Source organism: Serinus canaria, chromosome 3 (genome assembly GCF_022539315.1).
Source record: "Serinus canaria isolate serCan28SL12 chromosome 3, serCan2020, whole genome shotgun sequence".
Taxonomy (NCBI): Eukaryota; Metazoa; Chordata; class Aves; order Passeriformes; family Fringillidae; genus Serinus; species Serinus canaria.
Window position 1 is genome coordinate 92,462,706 of NC_066316.1, and position 16,749 is coordinate 92,479,454.

Sequence of the window (16,749 nt, forward strand, 5' to 3'; positions counted from 1 at the left end):
TGAATCTGTGTAAAACCATGATGTACATGAAACAAAAGGCAAAACAAGCAGTAACAAAATAATTCTTTTTCTGATTTTTGTAATCTTGAATTTTCTTGACTGCCTTATTAATCTTACTGTCATTTCTTAGTTTATTCATCACATTTTGTCTACTATGGAAATTTCTGCCAATTTTTTTGGGATCAGTCCAAACACCTGTCTTGGAAGTCCACCAGTCTTGGAAGTCTACCATTCTCAAATGTGGTCCCTTTGGGGAAAGGTCTAACCATTCAAAAATAAGCAAGGATTTCCTTCAATTCTCAGGTAGAATAATTACTTTATCCTACACAGGTTGTGGTTGGTGAAAAGTGGTGGGATAAATATCTTAAACAACAGGCTGCTATCCTACACTTTAAGTAGCTAGTTTTATGTTTCAAAACCCTTCTTTGCTGCAGTAAACAAACCCTACTCATGCAGGGTTTGTGTACCAGTCAACCCAGTATAAGTTTAGTAATGTTATTTTGAGTGCTTCACAGTAAGACTGTTTCACCTGGCATAACCTAGGTTTTCACAGACAAAAGACACAAGGTAAGAAACCTACTAACATGGCACATGCACAGCAGAGCAAACATATGTGTATCAGGCCTGGCTTCTAAAAGCATTGCCAAACCATTGGTGTGGTTTTAATATAAAATTCACAATAAATGCTGGAGCAAGATTAAAGTGGAGAGCCATATCTCAGTACTTCAAACTTTAACTTACTGCCCTGTGAGCACCCTTCAGCTCAGTGGTCACAGTATTCAACTATGAGTCATTGTGAAATCTAAGAACTGGCTTTGGATCTCTTCCAAGTAAATGTTCTAACTATTGTACTACCACAATGAGGTTACCTACTGCTGCTATTAATGTGTGCTCAAAAAAATGTTGACCAAGTCACTTAATTGAGAGTGCAGGACTGTAAATTCTGCTGAATTATAGATTTTTCTTTTTCTCTATTCCAGATTTAATTCTCAGAATATGATGCTCTAAACCTGACCTGTATCTTTAATGTCTCCTCCAGCATTTTCCAGGTAGATTCTATTCAATGTAATAACTTACCATCTCTATACCACTCAGCACGAGGTCGCAGTCTCTTCAACTCTGGAGTGATCAACATAGAACACTTCAAGGTCAGTGTTTCACCTTCAGTTGCAAAAGTGACTCCAAACTTCTCCAGAAACTGGACATCAATGTGGGTGAAGCAAATGTCATGTGACAGGGGCACTATGCATCAGAAAATGAAAGGGTTCTTGAGAACAAGTAAATTGTACTTGGCACAGATTAGTGTCTGATCTGAGCAGCAGATGGAGTTTTCTGTTATATTGTATGCTGATCCAGAAATTCAACCGGGAAAGCAAGAGCATCTGGACAGCTCCTACTTTAATTCAGTGCTTAGAAAGCAAAGTCAGAAGAAGCAAGTTGTATCCAGTTTTCTCATCTGTAAAACATTGCCCTGACAAGAGAACATAAATTATCTAAGCAAATAGAAAAAAAAAGGCTTACAGTGGAAGGGCATTATCGCAGCTGGGTGAGGCTCTTCATCCTCTCTGAACCCTATGAATAAACACACAAAAAACATTAAGTGACAGGAGCATTATATTTATTTATTGTTTTAAATATGAAGTAGGACTTACTTCGCACAATCACAGCACAATTAGTTGATGCCTGACCGTGGACGTTTGTTGCAACTGCTGAATAGGTTGCAGAATCATCAAAGTCAGCTCTGAAAAGGGGAGGGAGAAAAACAGATTTCTCTTTATGCAAATAAAAATTCTCTTAATGATTGATATTACAAGCTAAACTATGTCAACCATAAGGAAAGTGTAGAAAGCTCTTTACTGGTGGGGAAAGTGTAGAAAGCTCTTTGCTGTCTACACAGTGCAAGACATCCATGAAAGACAATCAGAAAGCTGCTACTGTTTTTAACTGCAGTTTTATCTCAGCTTAGTGTGCAGGCTGCATTATCTTCAGCAAACTGAAAATGACCTTTAGAGAATGATCAAAAGGAGATAGCTGGACAATGCTAATCTGGCTATTCCCTTCCTGTACATAACCTTCTTTAATCCATCTTGTCTTTCTGCCATATTTTAGAAGAGAGACATAAAAGTACATGTCATTCTTGCTAAACTAGTGCCTTCTATGGCTATTCCCATCTGGCAGACACTGGTATTTTTTGCCTGTCTTATATCTCAATCCAGGAAAATGATAACAAATCAGGAACATTGTTCAAAATTGTTTATGTGCATACATGGTTTGGTTTGTTTGATTTTTTAGTGAGAAAAAAATTCATCATTCAAGGACAGTATAAACAAATATAAAGCATAAACAAATATAAAGCAAAAAATAGTTACTTGGTGCAAAACACTGATAGATTATCTCACTTAATACAGCCTTCCTTGAAGTTCCATGAGCACATATATGACCAGTTGTTAAGGTATAGGTACAAACCTTGATGCCCCAGTTCTTCTCTTATTTAAAATGGAGTCCATCATGAATAGTTTATTTAGTAATAAATTTAATGGAGGCCACTCAAAAATTTTAAATTATGACATATAATAGTGTGAATGCATCCATTTAGTTTCTTCCCAGAAGAACAAATTTGTGTCTTCTTGTCTTCTGCCAAGTGATAAAATTCTGATTGCACTTGTCCTCTAAGAGGTCATGTATCCCAGATTTGGGAGAAGGAATATGTTAGGGGGTTTTATGGAAATTGCAAAATAGTATACCAATTTTGGAGTATGTAGCAGCTGTCACAGAGACATCAGACACCTATTTTTCACTCCTTGCATATATTCTAGACAGTGTCATATCATTAAAATGATACTGACAGTACTGTGATGGCTAAAGCACAACCTGATAAAAGTCCCTTTAAATTGCAATTTATCTCTCTAAATGTACAGATCTAACAGCTCCTCCTGGAGACAACCCTACAGCCACATATTTCACAAAATCAATAAATCAATTACAAAGTCTATCATACAATGAATTATCAAAGCCATAAGGGTAAGTCCTAAGACTAGACTACAGTCTTAACCAAAAAGCCTGCAGCTGGGTAGGAAACCCTAGTACAGTATGAACAGGGACAGTGAGACTGAAAAACAATTTAAAAGAATTGAAATCATACAATTCTTAAGGTTTGAAAAGAGCTCTAAGATCATCAAGTCCAACTGTCAACCCAGCACCACCACATGCTAAACCATTAAACCACGACTTCATGGGCCAGAGCTGCAGGATTTTGGAAAACTTCCAGGAATAGTGACTCAACCACTTCCCTGGGCAGCCTGGTCCAATGCTTGACAACCCTTTTGGTGAAGAAATTTTTCTTATTATCTAAACTAAATGTTCCCTGGTGCAGTTGAGGCTGTTTTCTCTTGCCTGTCACTTGTTACTTGGGAGAAGAGCCTGGCTCCTCCTGGCTACAACCTCCTTTGAGGCAGTTGTAGGAGCATTAAGGTCTCCTCTGAGCCTCTTTTTCCTGCAGGCTAAACACCCCCACTTCCCTCAGCTGCTCACAAGACTTGGGCTGCAGACCCTTCACCAGCTCCATTGCTCTCCTCTGGACACACTCCAGAACCTCAATATCTTTCTTGGCAGTGAGGGGCCCAGAACTGAACACAGGATTTGAGGTGTGCCCTCAGCAGTGTCAACCACAGGGGGACAATCCCTGCCCTGATCCTGCTGGCCACACTATTGCTGGCACAGGCCAGGATACCACTGGCCTTCTTGGCCACCAGGGCACACTCTGGCTCATGATCAGCTGCTGTCAACCAGCAACCCCAGGTCCTTTTCCACTGGGCAGCTTTCCAGACACTCTGTGCCCAACTTGTAGTCCTGCCTAAGGTTGTTTTCATCCAAGGGCAGGATTCATCATTTTGCCTTGTTAAACCTCACACAGCTGGCCTCAGCCCATTGATCCAGCCTGTCCAGATCCCTCTGCAGACCCTTCCTACCCTCCAAGAGATAAGCACTCCCACCCAACTTGGTGACATCTGCAGACCAACTGAGGCTGCCCCTGTTCTCCTCATCCACATCACTGATAACAGCATCAAAGAGTTCTTGCTCCATCACTGACCCCTGGGGATCTCCACTCATGGCTGGCCACTAGCTGGATGTAATCTCATTCATCACCATTCTCTGGGCTGGATGTTATTTAACAGTTTGTTTCCATGAAGGATTTTAAGGAAATTACAATACCTGTTCCCAGAGCTATATAAAGCTTAACTGAATCTGGACTTGTTTGAGAGATGTCAGACTTGACAGCACTTCTTTGCAATGAATTTTTAAAAGCAGAACATTTTTTTTTCACAATCCCAGCTTCACTCTGTTTAACACTTGTGTAATAAAATGCCAGAAAGCAATATAAAACTGCAGTACAGGACAATTTCCTAAGACATGTTATGCTTCTGTACTGAAATGTGCATAGTTCATGCATTTATCACAGTCTAGTACAGTATCTTACTATAACAAGTTAACAAGAAATGAAGAAGCTCAAAAATTTCTTACAAGGGGCATTGCAGAATTAATTGTTCTGAAGCTTTAAGGCATTTTTGTCACTCTGCCATATCACTTATTTAAGAATACATAGAGAGAGAGCATGCAGTAAATAGTGTAAATATAGTATATAATATATTAATTAACCTATATTATATATTAGCAAATTAAACAGCATTCATCCCCAGAGACTGGATCTCGATTGCCCTAATGTTGATGTTTTAGAATACCCCTTGCCAAGCCTTGGTGTGCTCCAGCTCACCAAAAGGATTCCCACACACAACTGAGATAATGAAGGACCTTTTCCAGATAGCAGTCTGGATGTCTGGCAGTCCTGTCCTGAAGGGTGAGAAAATTAGTCTATCTCAGGCCAGGAGGTCACAGTGGTAGAGCATGTCTTTAATGTGCTGTGTCAGGCAGAACCCAGGAGGGCATTTCCTAGGCACTGGTGGCAGGTATGTCACAGCATGCCCTGCAGTCCTTGTCCCCAGATACCCACCCTATAAAGGCTTCCTGTCGTTCAAGCCACAACCCAACCCACATCCTACCAAAGACCTGCAGAGGCACACAGAGTCTTCCTACCACCTGCAAGCTCTGGATGAGCCAGACCCTCCCAAAGGATGGTGCACACCTGTCCCTGGCAGGACATTGTTGGGAGAGCCATCCTGTGTATGCTGATCAGTGCTGATCCCTCCCTGGCCATGATTTAGACAGCACACAGCACCCAGCTCGTAAATGAGTGATGAACATTACACCAGCTCTGCTGCACTACGCCATTTCCTCACATGAACAAAGCATTACTTCAGCCTGCTTCACTTCTCTTAAATCCAACTTAACTGCTCTCTAACATTTTGTTGTTCCTATAGAGTGCTGACAGCAAAGATAAAAAAAGCAGCATGGCTTGACTGAGGTTAACTCTGATTAAACCTCACTTTAAACCAGTCATCATCTGCTCTCAGTGTTGACTTCATTTTCCAGGAGAACACCAGATAAAACTGTTAAATAGGAACCAATATCTGTAAGAATTACACAGGACTAAGGATCTAAAAAGAGATTTATTGTTATAAAACAAGTGGCCTAAAAGTAATCCAGAAAATAAAGAAACATGTATTGTGGACTGGCTTGGGGTCCCAAATTGTGCTGACACTCAAAGTGTCAGAAATTTAAAGGTGTTAGAACTGCAAAGTTGTCTCCTGAAAATAAATAAGTAGAATGACAGATATCTGATTAACTTTTCAAATGGATATATATCTGTGCTCATCTCAATCCCCTCCCCATAATCTTGCTCTCCTAAGAAACAGCAAAATACATCTTTTGATGAGCTCTTTCTGTTTGTGATGGTGTCCAAGGTAGAGAAAACAGATTATCTTAAATGTCTCTACAACAGAAAGGAGATTCACAAAAGGGTCGTATCTTTAGCCAAATGAAGCTCAAAATCTAAAAGCAAATATTTCACAAAAGTTAGTGACAGAGTTATAATTAATTTTCTCAGGAAGAACAAAAGAAGTAACTGACCAAATAGCTGACCACATTCTTACAGCATCCTTTGTTTTTTATGAAGAGAAATGAGGCTCTTGCTGTTACTATGAACACACAATTCCACAGGCCAGGCACTTCTTGCTATTTAAGAGGTCAAAACAACTCTACCCATTTTCTGTAGCTTACTGCTTTGAAAGCAATTTATGTGTTTTTGCTATGATCACTCCTCTGACTCTCCAGAAGAGAAATAAACCATCCTAGACAGCCTAGTACTCACTGAGACTCCTTTATATCTTATATTCGAAATGAAGGGTTTTAGGGGCTAGGAGCTAGACAGCATTTTTGTTTCACATTCACTATGAAGAATGTTGGACTGGATGGCAAGTTGCATAATGTTCTGACTTTTCTTTTGTGCCAGATAATGATCAGATGGAGGATTATCCTGGAAACTATCTATTGCCTTGTATGCTAAAAAAACCTTAGATTTCCTAAATTGCATTGTAAAATGCACTGAGTCAAAACCAGTTAGAAACTACATTTGAAGTACCCAGGAGGCAAGGTGTGGTCTAACAGTTATTCTTGTTTTATGATGGAGAATGTGTTTTTCAGGCCTTACAAAGGTCAGATAAAATATGCATAGAGTACATCTAGACAGCATAAAATGTGAGTGCAGAACTGTATCTGTCCCAAGGTACTAATACTTTCTTGCAAATATTAAATTGCTCTGAATCCACATGAGGTTGTGAAGTGCTAATACTTGTGTGGGGAATATTCCCCAGTCAGATACATCTATTTAAAATGCATATATTCATCCAGCTGCCTAGTGTACATTTAAACACAAGAGTTAAGAGTGAAATAGCATCTTTGCCTGAATTAGAACACAATAAAGTGCATGTAAAGAACACGAAGCAGTACGTAGTAAATTTCAGAGTTAAAAATTACTCCTTTGAATTCAAATGACAAAATTTTCAGTGTTATGTGACATCAGATTGTGGAAATACTCTGAAGAATTGCCATCTCCTGCCCTGATTCTTCAGTCAGAATGAATCTGACAGTTTCTTTTTGTTTGGTTGGATTCCATGTTTAGGGAAGAGGGACCTCTGTTATGAGATGGCCATTTCCTCAAGCCCCCAGCTACAGCAGCTTACAGGGGACAGTGACTGACAAGTCAGAAGATCACGGATTTGGGGGCTGTTGTTTACCTTTCAGCAAGGAAAGGAGAGCAGTACACCATTTTGCTGCCTGTACAGCCACTGACACTGCATTCCTGCGAAACCCAGGGAGCTGCAGTCCTGCACGGCCCAAAGGCTCTGCGGGCTCTGCCGGAGGATTGCCTTTGCCTCAGCACCTCTGCCCTGCTCTGCTTCTCCCTCCGGCGGAGAACGGGCACGCCTCGCTCTCTAGCTCTCCAGATTAAATCATCTCAAGCCTTGTGTGCCTAATCAAACTAAAATAGCACTCTCCTGACCGCACAGGGTCATTTGTTAGATGAGAATAGCTAGAAGAGAAGGTTCATTCAATTTTTAAGCTTTCCTTTTTGAGGAGGTGCGGGTGGTGCGGAGGGCTGGAGGGCCGGAGCTGAGGCTGCCTCGGCCTGCTGCCGGCGGGAGCTACACTGCGCTCTGCCGGCGGGAGCTACACTGCCCTCTGCCGGCCGGAGCTACACTGCCCTCTGCCGGCCGGAGCTACACTGCCCTCTGCCGGCCGGAGCTACACTGCGCTCTGCCGGCCGGAGCTACACTGCCCTCTGCCGGCGGGAGCTACACTGCGCTCTGCCGGCCGGAGCTACACTGCCCTCTGCCGGCCGGAGCTACACTGCGCTCTGCCGGCCGGAGCTACACTGCCCTCTGCCGGCGGGAGCTACACTGCGCTCTGCCGGCGGGAGCTACACTGCGCTCTGCCGGCCGGAGCTACACTGCGCTCTGCCGGCCGGAGCTACACTGCGCTGTGACAGCTCTGTTACGCTGCACTGTGCCGGCAGGACTTACACTGCCCTGTGCCGGCAGGACTTATACTGCACTCTGCCGGCTCTGCCTGCTGCCAGCTGTGTTACACTGCACTCTCTCGGCTCTGTTACACTGCACTCTGCCGGCTCTGTTACACTGTTCTACCTCTCGGCTCTGTTACACTGCACTCTGCCAGCTGTGTCACACTGCACTCTATCGGCTCTGTTACACTGCGCTCTGCCAGCTGTGTCACACTGCACTCTCTCAGCTCTGTTACACTGCCCTCTGCCAGCTGTGTCACACTGCTCTCTCTCGGCTCTGTTACACTGCGCTCTGCCAGCTGTGTCACACTGCTCTCTCGGCTCTGTTACACTGCACTCTGCCAGCTGTGTCACACTGCACTCTAGGCTCTGTTACACTGCGCTCTGCCAGCTGTGTCACACTGCACTCTCTCAGCTCTGTTACACTGCGCTCTGCCAGCTGTGTTACACTGCTCTCTCTCGGCTCTGTTACACTGCACTCTGCCAGCTGTGTTACACTGCACTCTCTCGGCTCTGTTACGCTGCGCTCTGCCGGCTCTGCCGCACGCTGCTGCTGCTGCTGCAGCTGCAAACCTGCTCCTCTGCCACTGCTTGGTCTGGGACTTCATCAAACAGGAAAGGGAAAGGGCCCCAAGGAAAGACAAAATGCTGTCAGACCTTGAGCCCTGTATATATGAACCAGTGTGGCCACATCACACTGCCAGTGCCCTGCTCCTACTGCCCAGCTCAGCTCACCCTCCTGCTCACTGAGGCATGGGAGTCAGGAATGCCCCCAGGCAGGAGCATCCTGCTGTCTCCTCTACACATCAGCCAATGTATATAATATATAATGTAACATATATTATATACATTGGGAATATAATACAGTCAATCACAGCTGAATAAAACCAAGGGATACATTTAATAAGTAGTCATGGTAAACAAAGAAACAAAAAAGCCCAACTATGTTGCTAAATAAGTATTAGCAACCAAGAAGTTAAAAATGCTACAATTGTTAATTACAAAGATATTCACTAAGACAGAAAGTATTTTTCAGGTATTTCATAAAGCAATGGCCACCATCATCTTGATTACCACTGATACAGAAATCTTTTCTTTAACTATGTGAGATAAAAAATACATTTTAAACAGACCCGCACATTCTCAGACAGGTATGATTTATTTGAACTACCAGGAGCTTTCCCTCCAGGGATTCCTCACAGTCTCCTCCTAATAACCCATCAGATGTTAGTTGAAAGATGGGATGAACCACTACCCCAGTGCATATCACTTCTGCAATCATTATGAGATCTGCAAAGAACAGAATTAAACTCAAAACTCCTCTACTGCTCTTGAGCTCAAACTCTGATTTGAAGAAGTTTAAAAGGAGCAAAAAAGAGGCACTATACGATCATGATAGGGCTGAATGCACACAGAAAATGTGGTAATTGAGAAGGTTGCATCATAAGAAATATGAGACAGAGAAACTAAAACTGTCTGGTTACTGTATAGCCTTATGGTTCTGGAGAACAGCAAACAGTGGGGGATGAAATTGTGTCCAGTTACTACTTTAGGACAACAAGGTGACGGTAAAGCTTCGGTGCCTCAAGAATGTTTCCACTGGGCTCAGGGAATACTCACAGGAATAAATATCACACTTGCATCAGAAGGAAAAAGTTCGCTCCCTGGGCTTCGCTGAAGTGCTAGAAAAGTAGCCAAGAAATTCCAAGGCTGTTCTGAGCGGCTGTGGATAAGATTACATTCAGCTCAGCACTTTAGTATGAACAGCTGAGAAGAGCACAGAATTGGATAGGAAGAAACTCCTGATGGCTCCACCTCCCAGAGAAACAAATTATTCATAAAATACAAAATGCAAGTGCACAAAGATATTAATGGAAGATACAGAATTAATTGATGCATTTGTATAAAAGCATTAATAACTTTTATATTTAAATTATTATCTATACATCTATTTCTTTCAATACAAGATATGCTTAATTATGTGCTAAGAAAATGTTCTTCCAATTCCTGCATGTCCATCTTCTGTGTTTTTAGGACAGAAAGTACAGCTGATGATCGAGTTTTGAAATAAAATGGATTAGCAATTTAAAAAATCTAATTAGAAATTTTAATTTATTAAGCTCTATAAGTCATTACCATCCCCAAGTATTATTTTAAATGTAGAAGGGAAATTTGTGGCAGAGCATCCAGGAATCTTTAGGTGACAAAAAGACCACACTGCCAGTCATAATGAAAGAGAAATGGAGCAAGAGTCTCTGAAGATGGCAGCCTGGCTGAATGTGAGGGAGTCTGCATGAGTACATAAAGGTCTGGGACTGGCAGACACGGGATGGGGAAACCTGAGTGGGTGCCAGAAAATGCTCTGTGGTATGTCTGAACTTGCCTGAAATACGGCTGGGTCTGAACACTCTCAAAGCTGTTGTGCCTACATGACTGATAACCAGCAGAGAAAAGATAAAAAACACCAAGGGCATGGGAGCCATTATTACCCTGCAGCCTCATGGTTACAGGTGCTCAGATAGCAGCATCAGCACTGATTATTCTCATTTCTTCTAAAAGCTACTTACTCCCAAAATGTCACACGGGGACCTACAACTACATAAGTGGCATCTGGAGTCACCAAGCAGCTCCTCAGGAGTGCTAACCAAGGGAAATAAACAGTCACAGCCACTGCCATCAGGAAGTGACCAAAGTTTCGTCTCCTGACTGGCACTCACACGTATCCAAAGGGGAGAGTTTTCCATTTCCCTGCTAAACGGGAGAGGAGTGCAAAAGGACAAGCTGGTTTTATATTTTAACCTCCTGTTATTATTTTCAAAAGTAATCTTGGTAGGAAGAAACAGTGGTATGAACAGATTCCATGGGTACAGAGAGCAGTTAGCAAGCATGGCCTGGGGGTAGAAGACTGAGTGCCTTTGAAGCACCTTAGGAAGCAGCAGTCTGGTGATTCCTGCTGCCAGGTTCTGTACAGGGATATGTTTCTCCCATACTGAGCTATGAAAGGGTTGAGAGTTGGGCTGGACTTGGCTGCAGGATGACAAAGGCAAGTAGTCTTTTCCAAAGACAGAAGAAATGATGCACTTATTTTCTGTACTAATGTCACAAGGCTGAGCTCAGGGCTGCTTCGACTGCTGACAGATGGAGACAGGATAGAAGATTAAATGTTTGGCCAGCCAAGTGTTAGCCACAAATATTCCAGCTGTTTCAGCACAGCTGATGCTCATGCTCTGGAGAAATTAAAAGAAGGGGTTTCTGTCTCTGCTCTAGATATTAATTTTCTATTTAAATATTGTAGCAATTCCTTCATTTTTTATTTGAGTTTTTATACCTTTTTAAAAAAGCATACACCAAGTCACATGTAACATTTCAATTGTTTGAGAAAGCATGGGATTAGTTTATGGGAAGCTGTTATGCCCAAGCATGTTCTATATCACAAAGTTTACATTTTGAAAAAATAAAATTAATTTCATTAGAACTTTAAAAAAAATTGATTTACACTTCCTTACTTTGTAGAAGATTAAAAAAAAAGGAGGAGAAAAATTAAGCAGGACCTAGCATATAGTAAAACAAATACAGCCGTGTATCCCTGCCCTGCCCAGCTATAATTTGTTTACCTAAAAGAGCTTCATCATGACAAGAACATATAATTTTCCACTTCAAATGCTGAGAAGATATAATTCTAATAAAAAAGGAACCATCATTTTTTTCAGCTACTTGCCTTTTCTTTTTATATCTCGTCGATTGCTGAAGTTAGTGAATAAAAATATCTAATTTATCATTTCATTGTCATAATCGAATATTCAGGTACTCAGTGAACTTTCTCCAGCCTAAAAGTGAGTGCCACTAGAAAAGCGTGCAGAATTTAACAATTCTCTTACAGCCCTTGTGTGAATTTTTATTTTTATTTGATATAAAATACTTTGTATAGAGTATAAAAAAGCAGGTTTATTCCCCAGAAAGATTTACCTGTTTATATGTAACACATGTACTCCATATTTGCTTTCAATTCTGTACTTTGTTGGATCACTTGCAGGAGAAATCAATTCCTCATTTTTGTACCTGACAATCAAGGAAAAGTAAAACTCATAAATATCAGCAACTATTCCTTAATCTGGTAGATCTTTGGATGAACATATCATTTCCTATCATCTGAAATCTCTCTGCTTGCACAGAGTATTTTCCAGTATGTATGGATAGATACATATTGGGCCATGAAGTTAAAGCAGGACCATCATAGCAGCAAGGAAGTAGAAAGAGAAGATGACTCAATCTAGGGGATGAGGAAAAAAGTAAAGAGAAGATGGCACAGGGCTTGAACTTTCAAATCCGCTAACCCTGACACAAGATGGGAAGCAAACTTTATCTTCTATCACAGTAAAACACCAGCACAAAAAAAAAGGGGAGAAGCAACAGAATTATGCCTCATGTTAGGTCTTTACAGTCCAGTCTGAGGTTTTCATATTTATAGCACAGAACCTGCGCAGAGAGGAGGGCGGCTGAAAGGACCTTTATGTCCTGCTCCATGACCACAGATACACCCGTGACAACAGTGGTGCCGAACACATTTACCCAGGCTTAGAAAGTAGCCTGTGAGCTCTGTGTAGTTTGCCACTTGCTACTTTGAGTTCAGGAAACTCATTGGCCAGAAAAACTGGAATGCCTTCCCCTGTCTGAAATGCTTGAGTTTGTTTCTCACATTGCTCTGGGCCACTCAGCAAGTTTTCCTCCCACTCCTTCCACTGCAGTATCAACTGCTACAATCTAGCACATCTAGGAGGATTATAAAGGGGATTTAACAAAGCCATTATATACATGACACTTATCAGTAATGGCATAACTTTCAAATGAAAAAAGCTTAACAACATTTTTAGAGGGCTAGGAAAGGCCAGTGCCTTACCATTGTACAACAGGCGTTGGAAATCCTTGTACAGTAAAGCAAAGGCTCACAGACATCTTTTCCCAGATGGTGTGAGACCTCAGGCGCACTAGAATTTCAGGGGCTCGACTAATTCTTTCTTCAAATATATGTCTTTCCATAGCCATATTTTCTTCTACCTATTAAGAAATGAAAAGAAAAGAAGCATCTGGCACCCGACTCAAATAGGATAGGAGATCCAACATTAAATTCACAAAAAGACACTTAATAGTTGAAGCACAGGCCTAAATTTCAATGCATCTTGTAATTATTTTTGCATAGGAGCAAAAAGATTCAGCAGGTACCATTCTTTGCACAGCAAGTCTATCCAGCTGTTCTCGAGCACGGTGCCTGGCAGTGTGAATCTCTTTTTCCAAAGCAGACAACTCACTGGCAAAACGAATTCTTTTCTCATCACTTACATGAGACTTTTGCTCATGACTCCTGTGGGGCAAGAAAAAAAATCAGGTTACAACTGTGAAAGTTTAAGTTTGTCACTCATACACATCAGGTTACCAAGGGCTGTGATACCGTATCAGTAGGATATTTTAGGTTAGGAATCATTCTTAGCATCTCTCTGCATATCCTGAGTATGCAAAATCATGTGAACTTTTTTCATATTCTTTCCCTCTGTATTTGTGGGGCCATATCTCTAAGTCTTGAATTCTGCTATGGTCACTTTTACAAGATTTCCCAGAGTCCTCTGGTAATCAAGATCAAGAACCTGCCTACCTTCCTTCTGGCCCCTGATTTTTCCTTCCCATGGGCACAAGGCAGAGGAGTGAAGGCAAGTTATGTGCTTTTTAACAACCTTTTAAAAGTTGTGCCTAGCTTATATAGTACCCTTAGCTTTAGAAGCTTTAGAACCTGAGAGCTCTGGTAGCTCCATGGGCTGTATCACCTGAAAGATACAGACCAAGGAGTTCACAAGGATTTGATGAACAGTTGCATGCAAAAAAGCTGTCCCTTGACAAGGATGAGCAGGAAGTATTATAGAAACTACCAGGAAAAGTATAAAGTTTGGAAAAAATTGTGAGTTGTTCCCTGAAAACCCAATTCCACAGATTTTTCAGAATTCCTAAAAACACCCCAACTGATAAACATTTTTAGGAGGAGCTAGCTCAGTTTTCTTCATTCATGCTGATTCAGTAAACATGCTGATTCTCTTTTCTTTCCCAGGACAAAAGAAGGTAGTGAATATCAGATATTTCTAACATGTCTGTCAATATTGTCAACATATGGCAAGACTCTGAAAGCCTAACCCAAATAAGAAAACTTCAACAAAATTCAGTGAATCAAGATTTATTTTTCTGATACTTAAAAAAAAAATATTTGTACCTACCATTTCAATGTATTTTAAATATCAGCCATGTCTTGCCATTTTTTTACATTGCTGAATTTTAAAACAGTTTTTAAAACCTAAATTAAAGAATAGAAAATCATTTGATTTTCCTCGAGATTTCTGTTCTGAGGTTATAAATTTCAAACCAATCCAAGTACCAGAACCAATGGATGTGTGTGATTTGCACAACATATTTTCTACAAACACGGCAGAATTCCTTCTCATAATATAAATCCCCCATGTCTTTGGGGCAGTAACGGTAGAGCAAAGCAGAGCAGAAACAGTGAAATTCACTAAGAGGGATACTGTCATCAGCATGGTTACTCTGGGACATCTTATCAAGGCAGTAACTGAGACATGACAGTAAACCCTTTTGATATTCAGGAAAGAATTTAAAACATTTAAATTGATCCAAATTAGAAATTTAGGAATAGTGGAATAGCTTTGTTCAAAAAGAGTTCTGGGTAGCAGGTGGATTCTAATTTATTTTTGGTTTAAAGCTGTTTTCAAGGGCCAGAGTAGGGACCAGGGGAACAACTCTGGGTTGAAATGAGAGACTGAAAGTGACACTCAGTCATTTAGTGTTCCAGCCAAAATAGGTTAGTGAAGAACAGTGACAGAGAAGCCTCCAGTCTTGTCAACTCTGAGAAGAGCCCTGGCAAAAGAATTGGGACCAGAGCCACTAGACAGGTCAGAGTGGACCAACAGAGCTTTACCTTTTCCTGGATTCCTGCATTGCTTCATGCGCCAAGGTTCGTGCCCTCCTGGCACAGAGTCTGCATGTGGTTTTACCCAAGCCAGATGATTCATAATAAGCAGCCTGCCTGGAAGCAGCCCTTCAAATATAAAAGACATTGTTATAACCCAGCAATTCAGGTAAAACATGAACTCACAAATGTCAAAGAAATTACTTTGAGCTCAATGAGCTGTACACCATGACTGAGCACTGTTCAGCGAGAAACCTTTGCATTCTCACTGGCTGCACTAAGTGGTGATTGTCACTTGTCCTTCCAGGGCTTAAATGCCCATCATCTGTCACTGGGGTCATTAGGCATTTTTATTTCATTCTATTAAATTTATATTTATTTCAGTCTTCAATCATTCAGGTGTGATGATAGCATTTCAGTGATCCCCGAGGGTACCAGTCTGTCTAATACACAAATCATAAAGATTCCCCATAGCATTGTCTGTTTCAAAGTGTTCCTGCTTTTCTGTATTTCACAGATCTTTCTGCAACTTTCATCTTTCATAAGGGAAACTGGACCAGCTAGACAATTAGGTAGACATGTTAATAGTAGGGAGAACAGTGATTCTGAAGCAACCGCAATGCAAAGTTTCAGGCTTTGAGATATAAAGAATGTGTATTTTCTGATTAAAACTCTAAAGTTTTCAAATGAGAAACATTAGGTTTTCATTTAAGTTTAAAAAGGAAATTGAATCACAAAACCTATAATTAGTTATAGCCAACTTCAGTAGAAGGAATATCATCATGTCATACAGAAGAATGGGTAAAAAGTTATTTCTATGACTTACAATAAATTTCATGGCAATTTTTCTTAAGTCAGAGTTTCAATTTTAGCCTACAAGGAAGAATTTTAAATTTAGTGGTACCAAACAGGACAGATCCTAAGCTAAAAGGCCTGTGTAGGTATCTTGCAAGGTTGCTAGGAAGTTTAGCTATGCTGGTGGGAGACTACAGACAAGGAGCATGCCAATGGAAAAAAGTGGAAAACTATCATTTTGTATAAATCACATATTTTGGGGTGGAGGAGAAAGGTAAGTATCTTGATTCTAAGAACTGACTACCCAAACCAGAGACCTGCTTATTCTGAAATACACAGCACTTACTTTCTTGCTGCATATTCCTCGAGTACATATCTTGTCTGAATGTTGCGATAGGACTGATCAAAGTGCTTGTGCCTCCTCTGGTAAAATGGCACTGCTACTGAAGACATTCTTCCTCTGTGACAGCCAGTAATTCCTGCAGAGAGTGAAGTTAGCCATATATTTAGCCATGCACACATTTAGCCACATATTTCAGACTCTTTGATATTTTTTGATATGTAGACATGTGTGTGAATATGTCCAAATGTACAAAATTGCAGCAATTTGCGACAAATAGAGCCATCAGTCACACACGTGGGTTCCTCAGGCTGTACCTTATCAGTCGTGCAGTGTGAGCTACGGAATCACAGATGATAGCATGAAAGACATTTCACCAGATTGTTTTTCTCCTTCTTTGCAGATGCCATTTAACGCCTCCAGAGAAATTTCCAGGGATGGAAATTTGACAGTCTTTTGGCCATTGTTAGACATTTCAGCTCTCTGCTCTTCAAACCTTTCACTTTTTCCACTTTGGCAATTTATGCTCGCTATGTTTTGTTCAATTCACCATGACAACAAACAGACAGTATTCGCTCACTTTTGTAGCAGCCTGTTGAAGATTTTCCTTAGTTTTCTTTCCTGCTCTCTTGTTTAAACTCAGCAAAGCTGGGTCATGCAATCTTCCCTCATGGG

General features: G+C 41.1%; 1 protein-coding gene across 1 annotated transcript in view; it reads right to left on the reverse strand.

Annotated features, from left to right (window-relative positions):
* Nucleotides 1-16,187, reverse strand: part of MYOM2 (myomesin 2) — a 69,339-nt gene extending 53,152 nt beyond the window's left edge. Inside the window, exons 1-8 of the mRNA XM_030236499.2 lie at nt 16,081-16,187; nt 14,949-15,068; nt 13,196-13,334; nt 12,873-13,030; nt 11,942-12,034; nt 1,653-1,741; nt 1,522-1,572; nt 1,078-1,242 (exon numbers count right to left, since the gene is read on the reverse strand). Coding sequence (XP_030092359.2) covers nt 1,078-1,242; nt 1,522-1,572; nt 1,653-1,741; nt 11,942-12,034; nt 12,873-13,030; nt 13,196-13,334; nt 14,949-15,068; nt 16,081-16,187 — 922 coding nt within the window. The remainder of the gene's footprint in view (nt 1-1,077; nt 1,243-1,521; nt 1,573-1,652; nt 1,742-11,941; nt 12,035-12,872; nt 13,031-13,195; nt 13,335-14,948; nt 15,069-16,080) is intronic.
* Nucleotides 16,188-16,749: the final 562 nt, after the last annotated feature.